The following is a 25,835-nucleotide window of genomic DNA, read 5'->3' as shown; positions in this document are numbered from 1 at the left end:
AACCTTCTCCAGAGGACTCCAACCAAACCCTGCCAGATGACTAATCCCCGCCTCATCTCCACCTACACCAAACCCAGTTCCTCTCTGCAACCTCCTCTCCACCCCTTCCTCACTCTCCAAACGTCTTTCACCGGGTCTTACTCCAAAAAGAGACAATGTCTGAGAGTCTTTAGTCTTATATAGCCAAGTACTCCGCCACTTGGGCAGGACTTTCTTTGGGTATTTGCACCTCTAAAGGTAAACGGGTGATGGACTGCCTCCTGTAGGCTCACCTGGCTGAATTTAGGCTTCTGAAGCTGGGACAAGCCTTTAAGGGCCATTTGCAATTCTACTTTCCTACCTGATGTAGTCGCCGTCTATGAAAATCCTGGAGACTTAATTTTTGACCAATTCCTTGCATGAGCACTGCCCTTTGCACTGCAGTAAATTGAACATAATAGGATTCAGCGTATTCACAGAGCCAGTGTCAGTGGAAACTAACATATTTCATGCCTAAGGACTAGCGCTGCAAGTCAAGTAGAACATTTTACAGCATCTCGGATGTCTGAGCAGGTCTAGTGCCTATGCCGCAAACTCTCTGCCCCCTCTCTTATCTAAATTGGATAAACATTATGTGGATGTTTTCCCTGGTTCTCGGAGCTCTGTTCCCTCAAGGGGACAGTGTCAACATCTGTATCAGTTCCCTGAAGGCATGATATCTTATGACAGGAAAACACTGCATCATTGCTTAATTGCACTGCACCTTTGGACTCTCAAAGAGTCAGTGTCCTAAAATGTTTTTTTGTGTCAGCCCTGTTCCTTCTTCCTTCACCACTTGGCTGTGCAGGTTATTGACTGAGTGCTTTTGAGTCAAAAGGAGGGTACAGCCTCTCAAGTCCCTGATCTCTTGCCATTGTGGGTCTCTCATGCAGTATGTGTGACTGATACATTGACATAGTGGCGATCAAATAGCTGAATTGATTAGCAGCCCACCCTTTTTTGATGATTTGGAACTTCCAGGAATCAATACATGTTTCAAGTGGAGCTCTACTGAGACTAAATATAAAATTATTCTGCACAGAATTACATGGAGGTTCTGAAGGAATACTTAAAAATAATTCACCAGGTGAAAATACCACCATGTTTATTCCTTGACAATACTGAATATAGAACAGAATTTAGTCATGTGGTTACTAAATGCAGTCAGGATCTATTGGTACTCACTATTACTACAGTTCAATGTGTTAGTAAGGGAATCCTTGAGGATTTGCAGAAGCAAGAACAGATATTGCTCAATAATAATGCCATCTTGGAAGCAAGGGATAAACGCGAAGCAGTTAATAGACAAATTGCTGAATTAAAAATGAGTACCATCAATAAAAAGGATATTGCCAATTTTAAGAAGGAGCAAGTCTATCCATAATTGGCCTTATGAACATCAGTCCATCTAAAAATATCATTGTGAAAAGAAACTCCTCCCATACACCCCCCCCCAAAAAAAAAATTGGGTGACCTTTTCAGACACATCTTCAAGTAATTCATGGGGTGAAGTGGTTCAGGCAATCCATCACGCGGGCAACTTTTTTTTTTTTTTTAGAAAGAGGAGCCCGTCGAGGTCACAGGGCTTTTCAACAAGGTCATATGCATCAAGAACCTCTGAACGAAGATCAGACTTTTGAGACCCACAGGTGGGCATACTGCAGGCAATGGATCAACTCCCTATTTTCTATCTTCCTTTTCCATCAATATACATGAGATGAATTTTCAGTCCAGGACTGACTTTTGTGCCAACTCAAAATCCAAGCCACATGCAACTTAATACCAAGATCAAACAGTTTCTCCATAAGATTAGACTCTAAGCCTTTTTTATAATGAGGATGTAGAGTCAATACGATCCAACTGGTTTGCGAACAAAATCTACATTTACACCAAATCGGTCTGTGATGCCCCCGGACGTTATTGGGTTTGAAAAATCAATTGTCTGATTTGGTAAACATTATGCATTCCAAATTCAGAGCTTGCAACCCTAATTTGTCTTTAGCTGAATGCCAGGCAGTTGATTCTTTGAAAAAGGACCCCTCCATTATCATAAAATCAGCGTACAAAGGAGGACGGATAGTGGTTACGGATGCAGATTTATAGAACACAGATGTTGATCGTTTATTAACTATCCCAGGCCATTATGGAAAGCTTAATACCAACCTTACAATCAGTGTAAAAAGGTTGATCCAAGATGTACCGATGCAGAAAATGGAAAGCAGCACACTGTCCAAAAAGGAATTTGATGTTCTTAATTCCTCAGAATGTCGGATTCTTTTGTTTTACACTATCCCAAAATACTCAAGGACTCAGTTTATCCGCCAGGCCATGCAATCGTTTCCAACTGTGGCTCTATTTTCGAGCCTTTGTTTTGGTAGATGTTTTCATTAAACCATTAGCATGTGCTCACCGTGACATAAATGAAAGATACCAGGGATGTGCTTGGCCAAATTGAAGGATGCACATTCGATCCTCAAAGCCATCTTTTAGTGACAATGGATATAGAATCTCTATAACATTTCCCAATAGAGAGCTATGGCTGTGCTATAAGAGGTCCTTGGTAATCAACAGAGCCCATGCAGCTCCTATCAAGTTTTTAATTGAATGCCTTTCACTGGTTCCTAAAAGTGTTTTGATGTTTAAGAAGGACTACTTCATGCGATGTATTTACCTAATTTGGCAATTCTATTCATGCCAACCTTTGAGGAAAAAGCCATCTGTGTTCTGAACTATCCTATTCGCCAATCTATTCTTTTCTACAAGCGATATATCGATGACAATCGTTTGGGACGGCACAGAAGATACTTTGAAAATATGTGTCCTTTGGATCAATAATCTGGGTGCAAAAAGTCTAATTGGGAATTTGTTATGTTTTTAGACCAAAAAATTATGTATCAGCATGGCCACTTTGAGGTTATTCCGTAAGATCAACAGTTTATGCAGTTTATCTTTATGCATATGATAACCTGCGGCTACATGAGTGTTTGCAAAGCGAGGAGTGGCACTTTCAGCCTGTTTTAAATGCGGGACTGAAAAAAGGATACGATGGCCCTCTTCTACCTTTGTGCTATGATCAGGTAAAATTCTACTTTACAAATGTGATGCATTTGCATTTCGTTTTTGTAGCTCAGAATACCATTCATAAATGATGGGTTGGTCAATTTCAGATTCCATCTTTGGCTCTGGCGGTGCAGCCGTGAGTATTCTACTTGTGCACGGTTGCACTCTAATTGTCTTTACTGGGCACTTTTTTAAAAAAAATATATTGTTCCCACTTCTGCGTTTTCTATACAGGTCGAATAAATTCATCGCTCTGGATCTCACCCCGAGGAAGACGTGCTCATTCAACGTTTACATCTAAACCAGTTGGTGGAAATGGTGCCAAAAATATGGATAATCTTGATAAAAATACTCCAAATTTTATCCCTGTAGTGGCAATTAAAAGGTGAAAATGCTTTATTATTTACACATGTAACTCCATGGCCTTCTATTGGGCGTATATGTAAATGTTTGTCTTTTGCATGGTTACCACTTTGAACTTTTTAGCACTTATGTTCTGCACTTCTTAGCATTTGTGGATGTATGCACACTATTGTTTTTACTAGCTGGATGTATTTGTATCGGATTGTTGAATGCATTTCTATGAAATGAGACATTTGTAAATATACAGTTCCGATTAATTGTATTGTGGTATTTTTATACTAATGGTTTTTGGCGTTGTCGTCTTTTGCTGTCTTGTGGTATGAACTTTGTGTATATTGATTGTTCGCATAATTAAATTTGTCAATTTGTTCGACAGATATAAGAAACCGGACTAGTCATATACAGAAATATGACAGGAATTCAGTGGAGGTAATTATGATCTCCCTCCTGGGCACATCGCAATCAACCACGCAACACTAATAAAAAGACTGATCGAATGTGGCATACAGGAATCCGCACTAAGGTGGCTTACCCTATTTCTCACAAATCGCACCAAAAGAACCTACCTACCATCTTATCTCAAACACCAAAAACATCTCCTGCAGAGTTCCACAGGGATCCAGCCTCTCTCGCGTGCTCTTCAAGATCTACACGTGTCACCAGATGAAAATCATTCGAGCTCACAGACTAACCGCCTATAACTACTCAGACTTGACAACTGATTGTGAAGACTATCATGACCCAGGAACCAATGAGTTGCCTCAACAACTGGCTCAGAGACATCTACACCTGGATGCCAATGAACAACCTCAAACTGAACCCAGCAAAAACAGAAATAATGTTTTCACCCACAGAATACAACATAATCAACCCACAACTGGACTGGCTGGCTGCCATGGGAACAGAACCGGAGACTTCCAACATTGTAAACAACCTAGGAATACTCATGGACAACAGACTATCCCTGGAAATTGGAAATGCAAGTCAACACAATCACTAAAAAGTGCTTTTATCTTCCAAGACCACTCAGGGGACTGCTCCCAAACCTCTCCTTTCCTCACGGAACCCTTACAATCCTATCCCTGAAAGTAACAAGAATTGGCTGTGCAAATAGCCTTTACCTGGGAATCCCAGAAAGACTCAACAAGAACCTCCCAAGGGTCCAGAACACTGCAGCCAGGATACTACTAAGATTATACAGAAGAGACCACATCACTTCAACTTTGAAAAGCCTTCACTGGCTACCAGTAAAGAAACGCATCAAATTCAAAGCGCTCTGCATCGCCCACAAAGCCTTACACAGAGCGGAATTCCTCCAAGCCAAGATCAGCCGCTACCAGTCAGAAAGGTGTCCAAGATGAAGCGACGACTACAAATGGACAAAACAATATGAAAAGTGAACATTCGGAGGTACAACTTTCTCATGCCTAATTGCTAACATAGGTTATTCAACAGACAAAGCGACATCAACAGCTGAAACATTGCAGACAAAAAGAAACACACTATGCTACGCAGTCACAGATAACAGTGGTGAAATCACGGAGGACCAGAATATCCCACTGCCCACATTAACCGCCCCCCGTTCCCTTAGTCTTACCATACAACAAGAATGATTGAAGAAGAGAAGGCTGCCCAATCAACAGACACTCTGGGAAAGCACCCACACACAATTTATTCACCCAGAAAAGCCCAGACGGGTAAAGAATAAAAACCATTTGCCCTCCCACACAACTAGGGCCGCCCAGTTGAGCACCACTTGCACAATTTATTATAACACCACCTGTGCACCATTCAGCAGCCAACCGCACAACAGGTCCAGTCCCAACCGCTATGACTAAACCCGGCAAAGGAACCAGGCGCACACGAGGTACAACCAACTCTATGCCCCAAACCCGTAGGGGAAGTCAGCCAACACGCTTGTAGAGGAGGCGACGGACCACAATCACGAATGTTGGAAGGTATCATTGAGCGCCAACTGAAGACCCACACCAAAGGCCCCAAACTAACTGATTTACTAACCGACTCCCCCCTTCTTGCTCCTCCAACATAACTAACACCACTATGTACGACTCGGGGCTAGCCACACTACACAGACACATCGAGAACTAATCTAATGCTCTCACCCAACTAACTCTGAGACTCTGGAAACATAGTGAACACCTTTGCACATAGTCCAACAATCCATCAACAATGCACAAATGCACACAAACACAATCCAATCAAACAGCTAACAGTTATCTGCGACTCTGGACCCCTTATGGATACAACTAACCAGTGAGCACAACCGCAAACCCCACCCCAACATCATACGACACACACAACACAAACACTAGCACACATCCGAGGCACTAAGTCCTACCCATACCGTCACAACATGCCAGGCCCCGCCAAACCAACTCCCACACACAAGACAATGCTCGCAGATGGCAGTTCCTCCTGGTTCTGTAGCTATCCTATCACCTATTGCTACTAAAACCCCCAGCCATCTTCTCTTGCAGAGCTACGCATGCTCCTGGAGACTACCTATGGGTGGTAGCGGCGCACAGTGTAAATCAACATAACATATCATATGCAAGCTTGGGGCACCCTGCTCCCTTGGCCAGCCCACTGGTTGTATCAAAGTAAGGCGAGGGACTTAATCAGAATGTAAATACAAGTGGTGGGGGAGGTAAGGGCAGGATGATGCTGGTTGACTTGGGTGCTGCCTCTGAGAAAAAGCAGTGTATTTTGCTTCGGCAGCAATGCATTCTGATACAGTGGGGATGGACTAAATCTGCAGGGTAGGGCATTCCATTGGGGGAGGGTGGGGGAAGTAGTGATGAAGCGAATGCACAGTGAAGATAGGGAACAGAGGCTACGGAGGGCTTGAGATTAGAGTTTGAGCCGGCGAATAACAGGTGATGGAGTTAACAAGGTTAGTGGTGAGAGGTGGTTAGGTTACGGTTTGATTACAAGAACGGAAGCTATGATGTAGTACAGCACAGAGCGGCAAATGGTGGAAAGGCAATTGGTGATGCAGGAGGATAATGGGGTGAAGGGAAAGAAGATGCGAGTCAATAGCAAAGAGGTGGCGCAGGAACTAAAAGGAGCAGGTGCATTTGCAAACAGACAGTGTAAAAAGTGCATAGGTGGAGGACCAAACAGACCTCATCTGGAAAAGGTTTGGCAGAGGACGTACCACAGTTCTAGGAAGATGAGAAGGAGCAACTAGCCACATAACTCGGAATCCATGCAAGGTCTGTGCTTGGAAGCAGAGGCGAGGTAAAGTCGCGAGGAGAGACGAGTAGACAATGTGTCAAATACACCAAAGAGATAAAGTAGGATAATAGATATGAGTAGTTGAGAGGAAGTTGGAGATGTGCGTAAGAACAGTTAGAGGAGTGACAACTGCAGAACCCAGACCCAAAGTGTTTCTAGGGATATCGATGGTACATCACATTGTAAGGCGAACAAAGTTTTTGTTCTCACACTATCCAGCACTAGCGTTTGTTTATATAATTATACCCATTCTAGAATATGTGAAGAAGGCTGTTAAATTAGAGAAAAAAACATTTGTTGAGTCCTACAATTTTTAACTGATATCACATAGAACCGACCAGTGGTCACTTAGTCCATGGGTTTCCAGCTAGTTTGTGATCCTACTAGGCTGGACTTTGGGAGCAGTGGAGTAATGGAGTCAGGTATGGCCACAGAGACAAATAAATCATCCGAGAGGATGGTATAGAGAAGGTCTTGTGGTGAGTAAGAGAATGGGAATATAGACCAAAGGGTCCTGGATAGGTTTTAGGAGCAAGAGCAGAGCAATGTTTGCTGTAATAGTGCAAACTGCAAGGGCGGGTGAAGGGATTCCTTGTAGTAAGCAAAGATCGAGGGGCAGTAGGTTTTGCCCCAACAGAGCCGATGGGAGACGTAGGTGGGTCTTGGCTCTGGGATGGCTGATGAGACCCAAAGATGGGGGATGAGGGAGTGAAAAAAAATAAACAAAATGGAGAGAGTTTATATTGGTGACGTAATCCATTGCTTACTGCGCCCTTCAATAGATGGGTCACAATTTACATTTCTGGATGGAGGGAGTGAACAACGCAGAGGATGGATGAATTCAGTAAAAACTAGCCAGAGAGAAGGGTAAATCAGGGTGAAGTAAGGACACAAGGGAGGAGGGGAGGAGGCTCAGCAAGTTTCCACGGTTGTGGGTTGACGGATTGTAAGGTTTTGATGGAGTGGTCAGAGAGGGAGGAGTCAAGTTGAAGATGGTGGATCTTTGCCACAGGTGGGTATATTGAAATCGTCCATGAGCATGGCTGTGACATCAGAAGGCAGGTAATTCAAATAAGTGGTCTGGTTTACAAAAAAGGAGTGGGATTCTAGAAGGAGTTGGCGCAAGGCGCCGATCATGAATGTGCTGAAAACAAGATGGGAAGAGTTCAGAGAGGAGTTTGTGCCGGAGCATGCAGAGAAGACTGGATGGAATGCACAGATTATCCTATACCTTTAAGTTACCCCCTATGACAGGGTCAGGATAATGACCCTGTCAAGGAGGTGGGGAGAGCAGGAGACTGGGACACAACTCAATCTGGGGCAGACTGCTCACTAAAACGAAAGTCAGAACCAGCCCTGCCCCAGATATGTCAAGTGGGATTTGAAAGATTCGGAGGGCTGGAGTGCTGCTCCACCCACCAAAATGTCCCATTTGCCAAAAAGGTCATCCCCGGTACCAGTCTGTCTCTCAATGCCTCCCAATATAGTTGCTGGCCACCGAATGTTTCCTATTTCAGAACCGCCACTACTAGAATCCCCTTGGGAGCAGCCAAGAAGATCCGTTCCGGGTTCACACAAAAGCAAAACCGCCACAAGGCAACACAAATTACCTCTGCGCCTTCCCCCACAACACCAGTGTCCAGTACTGCAGACAAACTCAGAACTCGCCAAAACAGCAAGAAATCTAATTTCCAGACCCACAGCAGAGTAACAGCATGGAATGTTGTAAAAAACATGCTGGAAAAGGGGAGTGGCCTAGGAGGTTTTTTTTAAAAGCCTCTCACCTAGGTCCTGGGGAAAAGGCAGGTGCTGATTGGTGCAGTGTGTCAGGTGAGCACTGCAATCAATGAGAAGGGGAGGGGGAAGACAACCACCAGCCCCACACTATAAAAGCAGACAGCAGGAGATGCAGAGTGTGGGTTGTTCTGGTGCAGTCACAGGAGGACGAGGTGAATATGAATCGAGGCCCCAGGCTGAGGGCAGGCAGTGGAGCAGAGTGTTGGAGTGTTGAAGAGTTGGTGGCAGAGCATAGTAAAAGTGAGGTCGATGTGAGAGTGGTACTAGTTGTGTGTGGTGTGGGAAGGGGTGTATAGAAGGTGTGCAACATGCATGTCCTCATGTTCTGCTTTAGCATGGAGTCTCAAATGAGGCTGCAAGACAGTACATGGGGCTGGATACCGGGTTTGGCTAGTGTACTCTAAAAATCATGACTTGCATTAAATACCTGGTGATCCAGAAGCCACTGTTTTGAAGTATTACCATGTTCAGCTGGAGCCATGTCATCTTGCTGAATGACTAGTTTACTAGGGTGCACCATGGGACATTACATCTCTATTCTTGTGCAGGCCAAGAGAGCCATATACGAATTTCAGTTAAGAATGTTGTACCACCTATTCTAGGAATTCAGTGGGACAAAAAAGTAAATTAAAAAACTGTCATCCAAATGGACTTTGCATTGAGCAATAGCTGGTAAATTCAAAGGATCATGTTTCACTATCAGGCAGCACTCTAGTAAAGTCCCCTTGGTGGAAGGTGCTTCTCATGCCACTGGTCATACACATACTGGTTGTACTCAAGATTTCCTTGTTTGACAGTCTGGATCTGCTTTATAGAGTAATATAGGCATGCACACAGCTTATCTGGAAGCTTGTGTTCAGGTATTTGCAGTCTTAAATGGGTCAACTGTGGCTACGTTACAAGAAGGACTGGTTTTCTTTTTACTACCGCTCAATCGGTTTGCATACCCCTCCTAATCCAAATATTAGGGTAGATGCACTACACATGAGATGAATGTAGAGTGCCTACAGGTTTACCACTGCCTGTGGAGGGACAGCATTACAGATACACAAACAAGCATGCCTAAAAGGCACATACGTGAGAATGAGAAGCAAAGAAATCAGACAGGTTTGTGCTAAAATTATGTTTCTGGCTCTGGGACTACAGGGAGACTTCATGCCATGTCAATGTGTCTTGCCATTGATGCCACTACAGAGGCCTGACCTCAATTCCAATAAAAAAGCACCTGGTTGAGAAATACACACTGAGACCCAAGAATCGAAAGATAGAATTTCCAACCAGCACAATATATGGTATAATATACTCCTGTAACAAAGGTAAGTAACGCTCTAGCCAAAATCCTTAAGATCTCCACATTTGTTAGGTGGTACAATTTGTGTAATATTCCAAGCTTCAATAAAGTTTGCAGGCAGCAGCCTGGCCAAGTGTGTGCTCTGCTATGAAACGTGCATCCCGACTGGCCAGAAGGCCGAGATCAGAGACAGCGCTGAGCTGGGCAATCAGCATACTAAGAAAGCTGAAATGGACACCTGATATTTCTTTTGTACCGGGCAGCTCTTAGTTTCAACCAACCTTTTTCGGAGGCAGCCCCCTTTCCTGATCTGCCATTCCCGATTCTGGTTGAACAATGTTAGGGAGAATGTTCAGTTTCTGTACCAATTCCCTTTAACCTTAGAGACCCTCTGCTCTTTTGCTAGAATCTTTTTGATTTTTAATCTTCTGAGTAAGTGGTACTTTTTGCCACTCACTCATGTGTTTTTCTCTGACTAGGATTTTTAACTGTTTAACAGAGTCTGGTAAACTCCACAGGCATCTGCTTTTTGCATAGTGAAACACAGCACCCTCTGTGCAGTGCCACTGAGAAGTCCCTTGGACTTCTCCTAATGTTTAAATACATTTTCTTGTGTGAACTACAGTTCCCAAGAAAAGTGAGATAGCTTATATCTTACTTACCTTTTTCTTTGTGGGTCCAGCACACACCACCCTATGTGGAGTGCTGCGGGGGTGGGGGGGGGGGTAACATAGCAACTCCTTATCCCACTTCTCATGTACCTTTTTGTTACACTAACTTGAATGGCTGGTGGCAGTGGTTACTTTTTACTACCTTTTGTGCAGGGTACTTGCAGGCTGATTTCTCAGCTGCAGTACTGCAGCACCTATAGGTGACCATGTTTCCAAAATTGCCTCCGTCTTCTTTTTTCGCCATTTCTTGTTAGTTAGTTCCTTCTGGGCTTTTACTCTGTTTTAACTAGGTTTGAGTCATTTGTGTGTTTTGCCTTTCGCAAGCTTCAGCCCTGAAGTCTGCACAGGCTCCAGTGTGTCTGGGAAGGCAGGAAGTGAGGGAGGAGCCGGAAACTTCACTGACCTTTCTTTGTAGGCTGCCTGGCCAAAGCCAGTTCCAACTGGGCGAGTGGCTTTCATAGAGGACATTCCCCCCTTCCCCCGTGTGAGAGGCAGCTGTAGAGCTTTGAATGAAGGAGACATTGCATAAAAGTCAAGGCTTTTGGGACTACAGAGTCGAACACTGGAACATTATATCTGATGGATGAGCAGAGACGCCAGCATCACCTTCCAGGATTGCAGACGCAGTGGTGAAGCTTTGCTGACCCCGTTTCCACTTCAACAGAGAAGATCCATGCAGGACGACATCCTACCTTGGGCTGATGGGACCATTTAGCATGAGACCTGCTTAATTTTGGCTCATCCCCCTACTTGCTGTGACTTTTCTGGGCTGCAGAATCCCAATGCCCGGGGACCCCTGACCATTATCGAGTGCATCGTCCTCTGAGATTGAATCCGGACAAAACTTTGTGGGCACCTTCAAGGACATTCAGAAGCAGGAAATCTCCATCTGGCGTCCCCTCATCAGAGTCCAGTACTGAGGAAACTCCAACCTGGGCTATTCGATTCTCTTTGACACTGAGAAAAAGGCGCCAAAGCACAAAGAGCCGCTGATTCATGTGGAATCCATTGCTGCCGAGTCCCTCTCCAGAGTGCTGCCACAGAAGCCTGCCAGACGTCGTCTTTCGTCACTGCGACAAATGATCAGGAACAAGGGTCTGCATCACTGCATCAGGAAGGCCTCCAGCTGGAACCTCTTCAATTCTAAGGTACTGTGGGGTTTGGGGTAGAACTACCTTTGCCATTTCTAGTGATCCCTGGCTTGGTAAATACTATTTGAACCCCTTTGGAGTTGACCTCAACTCATCTGTGCAGGCCTTTCAGCTTGTGCTCCATCAAGCGGGCTCCCCTTGAGCTCATGTGATTTTTCAAAGAACTCCTGGCTGTTTGATAACATTTTTCTAAGAAAAGCTGCATCAGAACTGGAACTGTCGCATTGACTTTGGCTGTCCTGGTTTCCTAAAGGCTCCTCTTCTGAACCCTATTGGCCTTGGCAGTGCTTGTTCCCTTACAGGTTATAATTGTTGGCCTCATTATTGCTGGGATAAAAGACAGCCTACTTCCCTCTGGAAGAAAGTCACCATTGAACTAGTTGAACCTGTGTTCTACTCTAAGCATTTTCCCTCGTCAACCCAATTTTGCAATGGTGAACAAAAAAAAGTGCTAATACTGACCTTGATTGATGTCACTGTGTGCTGTTTAGCATAGAAAAGAATTACTCACCTGCATTATTGGATCTTGTTTAAATGAATTCTATCTTGCTCGTTTTAAATAATGCTTGATTTGCCTTGTGTATATAAACAATTTAATATAACTAAGTGTGCAAGTGTTTACGGATTTCATTGAGCTACTCTACAGCTCACATTACCCCTCCTAAGATAAGCCTGGAAGCGGAGTCCCTCTACCAACTTGTGTAGTACAGGCTATATTAAGAGTTGGGTCTGCCTAATACCAAGAGATGAGTTTTATGAAGTCCCACACCAGTTGGACTTTACAAAATCTCACCTAACACACAATGCACCAACTATTTTTGTAAGAGTGACACAAAGACACGCAGGAGCAAACGAGTGAGTTTGACCATGATGGAGTGGGCAAGTGAAATTGGGCAGGGTGTTTCTACCGAGGTCGATGGCAGGAGTGCAGTGTGGAGGTCATGTCGCACCTTGTTACAGCTTTTCATGAATTGTTCTCTGTCTGGCCACGCATGGCTGTACCCAAGTATTCCTCATTAGGATGTATTATGCAAGGTTAGCCTATGCCAGGAAAAACTAGGTTATGCTATGGCAGAGCATGAACTTGGCAGAAGAGGGTGGCCAAATTGTCAATTGCCAGGGACCTCCTTGCCAACTGCATAATTCCTGTCTCACATCTGAAATCCCCTCTGTACTCCAAACTGGACAAATCTCACCCCTCCATAAAAAAACCATCACTCCACCCCAAGCCCCCTTACAATTACACCCTCTCCGCCCCCCATCACTACCACTATCCTGCCATACCTCACCAGAAACCTGGAATGCTTTGTCGCTATCCAACTGCAACACCACTTCAGCACACACAACCCCTTTCTGACCTGGACACAGCACAGGCTGCTACACTTCACAAAGGAGACACCACTAATTGCACTCCTTTACCTCTCTGCAGCCTTTGACACGATTGTCCACACCATTCTACTTGGCATCCTAGCCCACAGGATGAAACTCTCAGGCACCGTCCTTAACTGGTTCACCTCCTTCGATACTCTCTGTACACAGTCTACCATGCACCCTTTTCGAACAAACCTCACTCTGGTAAAGTATGGCGTACTGCAAGGATCCTCCCTATCGCCACTTCTCAATCTATATGTTGAATCCCTTAGACAGATCCTTTACAAGCAATATGTTTACTTACACCAATACGCAGACACAAATGTACTTCCAAATCTCATCCCCTCACAACTCGACACCCTCAAAAGCGGTCTTTCCACAATCACCACCCACTTCCTCAAGCTCAACCCTTCCAAAACAGAATACCTCCTCATCTGCCCCTAGACACAAACCTGACCGCACCCCCTGGATTAAAAGAATTTGCAATGGACACTCCACACATCCCTCTCCACACATGTAAATCCCTTGGCTTCATCATTGTTCCCCACCTTTTCGTCACACACCTGCAGTCACCATAACATGCAACCTACAAATACACTTCCTATGAAAGATCAGACACATACTTCCTGCTGAGGACTTCCACACTGCAGTTCAAACACTGGTTCTCTCCAAGCTGGTCTATGCCAATGCTCTCCTCACCGGACTCCCCCACAGCACTCTTTCCCCTTCTGCAAACCATACAAAATGCAGCAGCCAGACTGATTCTTCACCTAGCCAAACATTCATACATTACCTCAGCTCTTGCCCAGCTCCACTGCCTCCCCGTATACCAGAGATTTGCCTTCAAAGGGCTTTTCAAAGCCATCCACCACAAATTCCCATCACACCTTCATGACAAACTCAAACCTATCACCCACACAAACGCCAGACAAGCCAAAATCTCCCACACATTCCACTCTGCAAACTAACGTGCACACAAAAACAAGCATTTACCCAGTGGACACCCAGAGCCTACACCTCTTCATATCTGCACTGCACCCATCACTTTCAGAAAGCCCATCAAACATACTTGTTTCCCCCACACAACCATGCCCCTCCGGTTCCTCTGCTACCGCCTTTCTATCGTAATCTTCCGAGCCTAAAATATTTTATAACTTCAGATTCACTTCCCACCTTTCAGCCTTTGTAGGGCTCTCAGACCTCTTGGTAGGACAAGCGCTGAACAAAAATTCAAATAAAATATTGCAAACAGCATTACTATGCTGGCAGGCACTGGTAAAGGGCAGCTTACCATCTTCTGACAATTTGTTAAGTTATTCTGCCTCCAAAGTTAGGTCAATGTACATGTGCACATTTATATGTAGCACATTTTGGTCTGCAATGTCTGACCGGGTGGGGGACCTGCCCTAGTCAAGAGTAAAGTGGGTGGCAGGGAGGTAAACTCACACCCGGGCTGGAGGCCTACCATGGGATTTCCCAGAGCCAGTTCTGTCCCAGAGGCAGAGTGTGGTAGTTGGGCGGGCACAGTCTTGGTCCCTTATACATGCGTCTGTCCGAATAAGTCAAGTACCACTGCCTCTTCAGCCATACATGTGGCACATAATGCTTAGCAATGTTCTCTTGTTTCTCTCATACGACTAGGTGTACTAAGATTCATAGCAGTGGAGTCCTGGACAGCCAGCTCACCAGAGAAGCAGCTCACTGGAGAGAGGGAGCAGCACGCAGAGAAGTGCCATGCCCATCCTACCAGCAGTTTAGAGACTCCAGTCACAAACGAAATTTGGTTGAACCAGGCCAACATTTGGCAAAGCTGGCAGACCCACGTACGAAAAGGGGACAGTGTTTAAGGCCCATTATATGTCTTTTTATGATTGTAACCTAACTACTGGTTACAAGGAAGCCTGTGGTTGGCCTGGCATAACAGCCGACGGTGGAGCAAATAGAGGAGGCAAGGGGGGAGTAGAAAAGGGGGTAGAGAGACCAGGTCAGTGGGGGTTGTTCAGGGGAGGTCAAGAGAAAAGAAAGGCAGACAGAGACAGGCAGAGGACGGATGGCACAGCAGAGTGTGGAGGAGTATAACTAGTGTGCAAGGTAAGGTATCGGTTGCTGAAAGAAAGTGATCGGTGTGAGAATACATGCAAGGGGAGTGAGTGGGATTAAGGGAGAGGGTATGGGGACCTGATTGAGAAGGGTAAAGGAGTGAAAGTAAAGGGACTATGGGAAATGGTGGTGGCAGTGTGGTGAGGGAGAAGAGTGACGCAGTAGGCGAGAGGCGCAGCATGGGAGGTGAGCAGAGTGGAATGTAGTGGAAGAAGGATGGAGTGGGAGAACGGTGGAGTGGGAGAAGGGCATAGCAGAGTGTAGCGGTAGTAGAGTAGGAGTAGGGGGAGCAGTACAGCTGGAGAATAGTGGAAATAGTATGAAGGAATAATAGAGGTTCGAAGTAAGGGGGTAAAAAGAAAATCCGAGGGACAGAAGAGGAAGCGTGAGGGAGAGAAAGGCGACACAGTGGGAGGAATAGCAGAAAGAGTAGGAAGAAGGGAAAGGAGATGGAGAAGTGCAGTGTGAGCAGCACAAGGGTAGGAACATAAAGGGCAATTGGAGCCTGGGTCATTTGAAGGCACTTAACCCAGTAGTAAAGATTGATATTTCTATGGGGCCCTTGGATATGATCCACCTAGCAATTCGAAAGCTAGATGTAAGAGGCTTGCCTTTAGGCCATCACAACCAGAAAGTCAGATTATAGACAATGGGTTTTACCAATCTTTATTGACAATCTTGGAGTTTAGGGATTCCTGGGCTAGGGCAGAAAATCCCACGGAAGACAAAATAAGAGTGCGATGACCCGTAGGGAGCCCCTTTGCAGAAATTCTAATAAAAGCGCTTGAACGGTCTTCAAGGGTTCATGTCTTCTTGAGGCCATCTGTGGCATGCGTCATTGTGGAATTCATCAAGTCGCCAAACAAAGGCTGCCCACAAGAGGTGAAAATGGATGGGAAGTCTGAGGTAGGAGACTCCTTGGTGAACACAAGAACTGAAAATTGTGACGAGAGATCTGGAAAGTGGGAGCTGAAGTGGAATTTCTTGGTCTTGATTTCCACTACCGGAAGAATCCAAAGACGCCTAGGAATCAGCTGGGTCAGACAGTAACACCAGCCAGAGCAGACCTACAGGAGGAATCCACCACCCTGGCAGAGGAACTGAAAGTTTATTAGCACACACACGGGATGTACCAGGAAAGAGCTTGCCAAATGAAACTAATCCAAGCCAGAGAATGCGGACTGCTGAGCCTTCTGAGCAGCTCCGCTTTCCAGTAGTTTTTAAAACCAACCGATCCTGATGAAGAACAGGTGGAGGAACTCCGTTACACCACACAATGAGGCCCCCTGTTTAAGGGAAGAAAGGTCTGCACCAACACCCAGGGAGGTCTTAAGGGTCCCCTTGGACAGCCAACTAGCTATTTGTCATCAATATCCCACCCACCTGGTGCCTTCAAGGTTGCCGCTCTTTTCCCCACTTTGCAAGCCCTGCCCACCTGTTGCCCTTCAGGTTGCCACTCTTTTTCCCTACTTGAGGAGCCGTCCAGACTCTTTTCCTTTGCTGATGGGGAGCAGGTGCAAGTGGATCTAGGTCACCCGGCCTAAGCACCACCCACCTTCTTAGCCCTGCCTCTTCCTTCCTGCTCTTAACTTTTAGATCAAGGGCGTCTCTCGCCCGGTTGTCCGAAGCGAAGGGCAGACAAAGAAAAGGGCAATTCCTGTTCAGACCAGGAAGACCCAGGGCCCGACCCCCTGCTCAGACAGCAGGTAAACATGCACCAACATGTGTTTACTCCTGTCTCCACAGGCCATCCCGACCCCTTCTTGTCCCCTGTGATGTTTCCTTGTGCCCCCCACCCTTCTCGCACACAGGTGTTGCCTGTTGCTTGATTCTTCTACCCTGCTCCCCCTCCAGCCTACTTCTGCAGGAGTCTGTCCTAATACATTCTGGTTTCACCATCACTGTCTTTTGGACAATGCTGAATTTGACTTTTCTGGACTTCATTCATTCACAGGGCGTCACCCTTTCTCAACTCTCATGCTGGACTTCCTTTGCATCTTGTACTGATGGTGGCTCTGAATCATGCTGTTCTCATCTTCATCTTGTATCCTGGCTTGCAAAATGATGTGTTACCGATTTCTGCAATTGTATTTGCTCTCCCCTTTTGCTTCTCCACTCTTTCTGACTGCTTACTCTCTGTTCTCTCCTCCTCTCCCTTTCTCGCTTTTCCCATTTCCTCCCCTTAATTTCTTCTATGCACTTACTCAATCAGAATTGTCCCTGGACCTAGTATGACAGCAACCTCGTCTGTCTCCTAGACCCCACACCCCTACAGAACTATTTGAAATGTCATCATGCCTAGTACGATAGTCGCTCGTTTTGTTCCTCCCCTCCCTTCCTGCACCCCTCGCCCTCACCTTTTGTTTTCTCCATTTCTCCAGAAATGTCATCAGGCCTAGTACGGCAGTCTGTCTGTTTCCATTTCCTTCCCACTCTCCCCCTCCCTTCCTTATCTATGTCTTAGCTCTTGCACCATCTGAAAGGTCGTCAGGCCGAGTATGATAGTTAATTTCACATCCTTACTCTTCATGGCCTGTAAGAATGTCATTGTATGGTCCCTTGTTCCTTGCCTTGAAGTGCTTTGAAACACATTGTGTATAGGCGCTACATAAATAAACTATATGTCAAGATACACTTGCGGCCTTGCAAAGAGCCATTGCTGAAAGACGAAAGAAACTGCTAGTACCACCCACAATCCTACAGAAATTGATTAGTGGGGACGATCCAGCTGCCTTCATCAACAGAGGGTGGCCAAGATTACAGGGTGGCCACAAGATCACTGGTCCCTATACATCACCCTGTTTCTAACAGGTGAAGGCCAGAAGACCTTTCGGGCACTAAACCCTGTTGGTAGGAACCCATAGGAATAATTGAAGCAAATCATTCTGGAGAGCCTGAGGCAGGGGTGGGAACATTAAAGAGTATGTCTATGGCATGTACGTTTTATTTATTGTATATTTATAAGGTGCTTATACAACAAGAACAGTGTTTCAAACAGTCTTTACGACAAGGGGATACCCCCAATGTCATATACAGTAAGGGGCCTACTAAATAGGTAGCTACATAATAATCACGATGAAGAAGTCAAGAAGATGTTGGTCATGAAGCAGTTCGATTCCATGCCCCCATATAGGCAGAAAGTAGCTACAGGAGCCCTCTTTAGAAGATTTAATACAAGTGGCCAATGGGCATCAACAGCCATGTACTCGAGGGAGCCAGCGGTGAGACCCAAGAAACCCAGCAACAAAATCAGGCATTTGGGAAAAGAGAAGAAAGGCTGGCCCTAAAGAGACAGAGCCTTACCCCAATCAGCACCTGAAGCAAGGAGGATGATGCAGTAACTATGGATTGGTGGAAACCTTGGTCCTGACCGTGCCCTCACAGACAGTGAGGCGCTGTGGCCTGTGGGAAACTGGGACATGTTACAAAATTCTGTTGAGACAAAAAACAAAGACCCACCCATGGAGATCAGGCTCATTATCCTCGGATTATGAACACCCCTGGAAGAGAACACTCCAGAATGAGAGGAGGAGCCTGCGGATCCCAAAGGCCTCACCAACCAGTTTACGGACATGGAGGGTATACCTGTATCACACCTTAGACAGTTTACACTACAGGTGGGGATGATTGGAAGTTCCATATACTGGTTCCAATCTGAGGGATTCTGGCCAAAGCCCTCCTGGACTCTTGGAATAAGATGATTGCCATCAGGGCTGATATAGGCACCTCTCCACTGCGAGTCGCAGCCCCTCAGCGGCCATGTTTGGCAGCGAGACTAATCAGCAGCACTATAAAAGGTTTTATGGAAGGCATTCGTAGAGCAGACCAGGCTACAGACCTGGAGGCAGGAGGAAGGAAGAAAGCCAGGTGGAGGGACGGTTCAACACTTTCCAGAGAATGCTGAAAGCCTGCAAAGCCTTAGATCCTTGGGTCTGTCCCTGAAAGCATTTGGAGCGTAGGTTTTGGGGATGCCATCATTTTCGTTTTTGTCTCCATGTAAATGCCAAGTTTATTCAGCACAGAAGAAACTCCATTAGAGTCCCAGCAACTGTTCTCATCTGAGCGCCCCCTGTTGGGCAATGCCTTTCTTGCATGCTCACTGACACAAACTGCATATACCCAAGGAGGCTATACTGTCTTAATGTTGCTTAATGTAATTAATGTGTACTCAAATTAGGGGACATATTGGGGAGTGCGCCAGGAGCGAGAGGATTTCTTCCCCTTCTACTGTCTTCAGGAGGAGGCCACGCCCCCCCAACATTCATAACCCCACATCCGGCCCGCAGCAGTGCAGCCTAGTGGCGATAGTGGTTTATTCCAAACCAAAATTAAAAGATGAAGGCCAAAATCATCTCTCGCATGGAGCAGGAGGAACCGAGAACAGCATGTGCCAGAGGCTTGTGAGTAGGTGTGGCATTCATAACACTTGTTACTTGCAGCACTACAACGCTGGTAGGAAATGTCCCTTCATATAATCCAAACACACCCACGCCTGAAAATGCAGATAATAGAGGTTCATTTTGCCCAAAGAAGTGCCATTTCATTTGCTGGTCTCAGCCAGATTAAAAAGGGCCCAGCAACGCAGATCACCCACAGTGTTATTTTCGTGGTAGGTCCATTAAGCCACTGAGATGAATTATCAGTGGGACAACCTCAAACATCGTCAAAATCTTTTTTTTTGTCTGAATACTTCATTAAACCAGGCGTCCAATTAGAATGGACTCACACTTAAGTGTCTTTGCTTTGTAATATCACCAAGGGGATCCAATTAAAAAACATGTCCCATGCGCAGACCGCGCTCATACAAGCCATTACTTCAATAGGACGCATCGCGCAGGCGCACTCAGACTGTCACTGCCATATGGTTATGAGTGGAAACCTCTGTTGCTCTTCTAGTTGGGAGGGCTTTAAAGCCTGTCCTCAACAACATTAATTGTATTTTGCCAACTCGGCCGGGGCAATGAAACGGACAACGAATCGAGAAGCGGACTGTGTGCGTAAAAGCAAATTCATTGTTGGCGTGGGGACATTTTTTTTTTTAATTGTTAAGTACTCCTTTTACACAGTGCCACAAAGAGTACAGTGGGACAATGTGTGGGACAGAGATGAGCCTGCGGCAAGATTTACAGCATGAATAAAGCCGAGGGAGAGAGATAACTGGACAAGAAGATGGGGTTTTGCCAGAATTCAAACTGTGTGCAGTCAATGCTGCAGAAAGAAACGGGACATCTTTTCCTCGCTTCTTGGAGGGAATTCTAAATTATGCATCCAGCAGAAATCCTAATTAGGAGAACCCTTCAGATGAAGTCCAGCCAAATGTCAGGAATTCGCTGGATATTTTTACATATGTCAATTTAAATTTAACTAGTTAAAGAGACATTCCCCAAAGGAGACTCATAATGGGAATTTTCCAAAGCGATATCTGACTGATGACTGCCGATCAATTTTGTTATTTTCTGTAATCCACGATTTAATGGCATACATTTCGAAGATGAAAATAAGAGGAATTAAAAAAACATGGGAAATGCAGGCTTTTTTTTATTGTTCTAAAGAATGTTTCTAGTTTGTCTATTGTACTTAACAATTTGCCTCTATAATCAGCCGAATATTAAAAAAACTAAGCAGACATAACTGGTACCATCACTGCCTCCAATCCTTCCTCTCCACAAGACCCAATAAAAAGATACCCAAGCAACTCAATTAACCCCCCCCCCCCCCCAAAAATGGTGTTGGGAGCCGAAGGTATGTCTTATCTGAACCGTTATTCCTTGGGCACATGCACCCACTGATCAGCGGAGACAGAGTAGCATCAGACAGCGCACGTGGTGGACACCCAGATCCACCTTCACTTGGGGACAATCGAGGCAATGCGATGGGTGGCATGAAACGCATTTATGAGGCACCTCCCGGCTAGGAGTTCAGAACGAGTGCCCCGCATAATTCACTCCCCAATGGAAGAAACTGATCCAAAACAGAGATTGAGGTATTCAGAGATGGCCCAAGTAAATAACCTAAACCCGGACGTGAAACATGCAAAAGGAACATGCTTTTCCTAAGCATGTAGAGGAAGGTACGCTGCCCTCTGGAGTCAAAACACTGCACCTTGCCTGAAACAAATTGTTCGGGCTACGGTGGACTAGTAAGCATCCTAGACTCCGGCCAACTCAAGGAACTGCGGGGGTTCATCGGGCAGCCCGACTGTACATGGGCAGGAACCAAACTGATCAGGGTCACAGGCCCTGCAACTACTTCTCCAGATCACAGATTCTGGAGTCCCACTCGTGACACTGTGCACCTCGTAGAGGACTTTGCAGGGCAAAGTCCCCAGTCTCCTCCTAACATCTATCAACTCTGAGCCGCAGGGTCCTTCTGGGATGCAGTCATTTCTTGATCATTACCAAAGTCAATTTCAAACAAAGCAGAACAGCCATCCAAGTCAGGTGCCATATTCTGGACTCTCGAAAGCTACTGCACCATCAGTAAGAGCCCAGCAGAACTCTCCATTTTAGGAAAAGCCTGACTGAAGTTACTTTCAGTTTAGACAATACTTTGTACACCCCACAACCCCAAGCAACCCTCAACCCCTTAGGGTATCCGTGCCTCAGTAACAGAAACTCACCCTTCAATTTCTCATTGCAGATACTGGACACAGCCAACCCTGCTGTGCTCCTCACCATTCAGGCAGACATTATAAACAGTATATCAGACCAATAATCACAGAAACTGATGATTTCCCCAAGCCAGTTTACACATTTATCACGTCAGCCACAACATCTGCGTCACGGGATGAAAGGCCTCATAGCAGCGCTAAACAAAAGTAGTCCATACAGCGCTAGGATAGAGGCATACAGACTTGCTCGAAAAAGTAACGTACATGTAGACAGAATTTAGCAATTAGATACGAAGACCCTTTAACAAATAGTTTTTGATTGCAGCCTTCAAAATGGTGCCCTCTAGAAAGGTTTGAAACATTTAACCAAAATCTCGATCCACCTTTTTGATCCACTGCCAGTAGTGTGGGGATATAGCAGGGCCCAACCTCTCAACCTTTTAAAATGGGTGCAGGCTGCCGGGAAACCCTTTGAAAGTCAGCCCGACTGGGATGGCTCAATTTAGGGGTTGGCACTTAAGAAAAAAGAAAATGTGGACATTCTATTTAGCCATTTCATTTAAAAGCATGCTCTTATCCAAGTCGGAGCAAGGGCTTTATTGGAAGACATATTTGGTGACATAGGAGATCTCCTTTAAATGACACAAGTAGGACTTTGCTTAAGATCTGTATGCTCGTCTTACATTCTCCAGCATTACATCCTTTCAGACAAACTGCACTGCAGAACCTCCCCTGGTAATCGTCTCGGTGGCACTGTGCCAAGTCACACCTTTGGCTCTCAAGTTGTTCTGAAATACAACTTCCAGGATCCTTCATCATGGACTAGGTTCGCTAGGTCAGATGGGGATTGCAGTCCAAACATCTGTTGAGTCAAAGGTGGCAGACCCATTGCCATAAATTGTCCATTACCACACAAGTAAACTCTAGATGTCTGTGCCAAACTCAGGATTCCTTTATTGTTCACCCTCCAAGTCCTAGATGCTTCTGGTCCTAGAAACCTTTGCATCTCATGTACACAGAAAGGAGATGAACAATGTGTCTTGTGCCCTCCCCACACCCTTCACATGACCTTCCGATTCACCTGTGTGGAGAATACTGAGCAGGTTCCAGAGAGGTTCCTTCCAATAATTGCAATGTAGCTTCCTGGTGGGTGATTACAATTCGTTTTAATGTCTGCCAATTCCCAGGGGCCCATTTTTATCTTGCATCTTATGAAAGGTCGAGTCATCTCAAAAGGATTTGAAGCTATGGTCTACGGGGTTAAAAAAAACAACAACTCTACAGCACGTGCATTAACTCACTGGGTTACTAAGTGACATTGGTGAAAGCATGAATTTGTAGCAAGGATGGAGGTTATCACCCTACTCCTGCTGTCAAGTAAGCTGTAGTGTTTCAGGAAAGGAGAACATGGTATCTGTCTGAACAGTGGTGTGGCATTGTCCTGCCTCCAGACCTAGTCCGAGTTGAGCCAACATCCAGGCACTGCAATTGATTAAACGACTGCTCCAAATACAACCCAAGTTCCCACTGCTGTTAAGCCCAATACCCTCATTCGACTGCTGATCGAACTTGAGAGCAAGTTCCATGGAGCATCATTAAGAGTCTGACTACCTCACTCAGTGTCACAGTTCCCGTCTGTGTGATCCTCCTGTATGTGAAATGCTTAGATAACTTGACTGCTGCACCCGCCTATCCTGATCAGGTGACCCATCCGACAATCCATGAACCAACCAGCATCCTGCAGCAACACCAAACCATGAGCTGCTTCTCCATCATACACCTAGTATGGGGAGTAGCTCCTAAAAGCATGCCCCTACAAGAGGATACAGGGGAGTCCAACACAAAGGCTAGGCTCTGCAATGATTGGATGGGAGGTGGGTGGAAGGGGGGGGGGATGAGGAGGCACTGAAGTCCAGGTACCACCTGATTAAGTAGAAAATATGGATAAGTGCTGTCTCTGCGTGTAGCAGAAGCAGAGACCTGGAAGGGAAGGTCCCTGCCACCAGTGTAAACCAGAGGTGATCTAGGAGACTGGTGGTGCAGACCATTTCCAGGAGTGGACTGGGAATCAAGAGGCCCTGGATATTTTCAAAGTGGCCCCATATTACACACTTTCAACAGGCCCACCCTTTTCCTATGGACACTTTTGGAAAGACCACACAAAAGAGGCCCGGGGTGCAGAGGCCTACTGGGAAATCTTCAGAGTTCCCTATAGGCCAGTCCACCCCTGCATTTGACAGGAAACTCCCTCAGGAAGTCCAGGCTCCATACTGGCAAGATCTTAGGAGACAGACCTTGCCCTGCACTCAGATTGGCAAGGAAGACCCATTGCTCTGCAGTCAGCGGGGCAAGGGAAATACCAAGAGAGGCCACGCTCTGCAGTCCTTGTGAAGAGGGAGAGACACAAAGATGGGCTCTTCCGTCAACGTTATACGGGGAGAAAGCCAGAGAAGCAGGTCACATTTCATAACTATTAGGTCACCATGGCACTCAAGGGCCAACAGCAGATTGATTTAAAAAAATAAAAGAACATAGAAGGTTACATGCAAGTTAATGTGTGGAAGTGAAAAATTTGAAATGAACACCACAACCATATAAGTAGCTCTTTTTTTGCATTCATGTTGCTTTATTGACAGTGATTATGCGGTTTGCGGTCTGGGGACTGCCAGGGCAAAGAGTATCGTGCTTGGGTCTATGTGCAGAAGAGCATTGCACTTCACCCAGGCAGACCCTGGGTGGCAAACGGAGGAGCGGTTAAATGGGACAGCAGGGGAATGCAGTCAGAGGTAAGTACTAGGGAAGGGGAGCCACGCTACGCGAACCAACGATGCGGGGGATGTACCCCAAAGCTGGTGCACTGGTAGCGAGAAATCGTGGGGGGGGGGGGGGAAGTAGCCTTCTGCAACCTGGCTCTTCCCCCAGCGGTACTTCAGCACTGATCAGACTAGATTCACCTCACCTATATACCATACAGAACACGATCCCGTGGCAAGCAGATACACAAGACTCTTGGTTGAGGAAAAATTCCATGACGAGCGAGTCGTTTACACTGGACAAAAGGCTGAGAACATAACCAAAAACTCCTCTCACACCGAATTCTATTGTGGATCTGAACCCCATGTTTTGTGACCCAGGGCTAATGCACAAATGCCCCGACTCCTCCCCTCAGCACTCGCACCATTCGCACACCCTCACTCGGACCTCCAGTATACTCACATAGTTGTCTCTCGCGGACCAGCCTGGGTAGAGCTGCATGTGAAGCTGCCGTTCCTTTCTGGCGAGTTCGTAGTACTTGGCCTGTTCTTCTCGCGATAGCGCGTGCCACTAGAAATAGAAAAAAGCTCACTAGCATTTACAGCAAATTGGCCTCTTCAGACAGCTCATGATCATCATTGCCAGCGTAGCCCATTTTGCATTTGGCGTGCAACAAGGAATAACTACTAGCCCTACAGGGATATGTAAAGGTTTACCTAAATGAGCAACAAACCCCCCCCCCAAAAATGGCATTCAGTAATGCTGTCTCAGTCAAACCGGTTTCAAGTTTGTGGAGTTGGAGTAGACATCCGTCGCAACAAATGCATTTTTTCACAAATGCCGCCCTGGCATAACGCTAAACATCACCCACCCTCAGCGCTGTAGTAACATTTCCTTAACCCACAGACCCCAGGTTCAAATCCTGTTGCGATGACTCAACCTTTCATGCAAACCAAGATGATACAAATATGTATCAGGCAATTGGCAGACATCACCCAATGAGCGCAGCTTGCAGGTGTGGGAAGGAATCTCTCTGGAAACTCTTCAGTGTCTGGAGAAGTTTGTCACCAATATAAGCAAGCTTTGGCGCCCCTTACTGTTCTCAATTCACCCAGAGAAGCAGTCATTAAACGCCAATGTACAATCTTCAGGGCGGGGGATCAGAAAAAGGTATAATACTTTACTTTGAATAAACATAAAAGCCACATAGTTATCAAGAACACCTTTCCTCATTGTAGGTAAGTACCAAAGTTGTATGTACAGTCAAAGGGAAGAAAATTCACTGAAAGAATAAAGATCTCCAGGAGCAGGTCTTGAGTTTATGTTAAAGGCAAACTCAGGATTGAATGCTATATGTACAAAATCCCTCGTACGAGAACTTAATATCAAAG

The 25,835-nt window shown here is 45.8% G+C and overlaps 1 protein-coding gene across 9 annotated transcripts in view; it reads right to left on the bottom strand.

Annotated features, from left to right (window-relative positions):
• The window catches only part of TCF7 (transcription factor 7), a 527,944-nt gene that overhangs the window by 97,252 nt on the left and 404,857 nt on the right, over positions 1-25,835 (bottom strand). For all 9 annotated transcript variants that reach the window (XM_069652547.1, XM_069652543.1, XM_069652544.1 and 6 more), the window contains one exon: positions 24,907-25,014. In XM_069652547.1, coding sequence (XP_069508648.1) covers positions 24,907-25,014 — 108 coding nt within the window. The remainder of the gene's footprint in view (positions 1-24,906; positions 25,015-25,835) is intronic.

The sequence above is a fragment of the Ambystoma mexicanum genome, chromosome 3p, assembly GCF_040938575.1.
Source record: "Ambystoma mexicanum isolate Mex_15411 chromosome 3p, UKY_AmexF1_1, whole genome shotgun sequence".
Taxonomy (NCBI): domain Eukaryota; kingdom Metazoa; phylum Chordata; class Amphibia; order Caudata; family Ambystomatidae; genus Ambystoma; species Ambystoma mexicanum.
The sequence above is the reverse complement of the archived record's forward strand: the minus strand, read 5'-3'. Positions and strand labels throughout refer to the sequence as shown.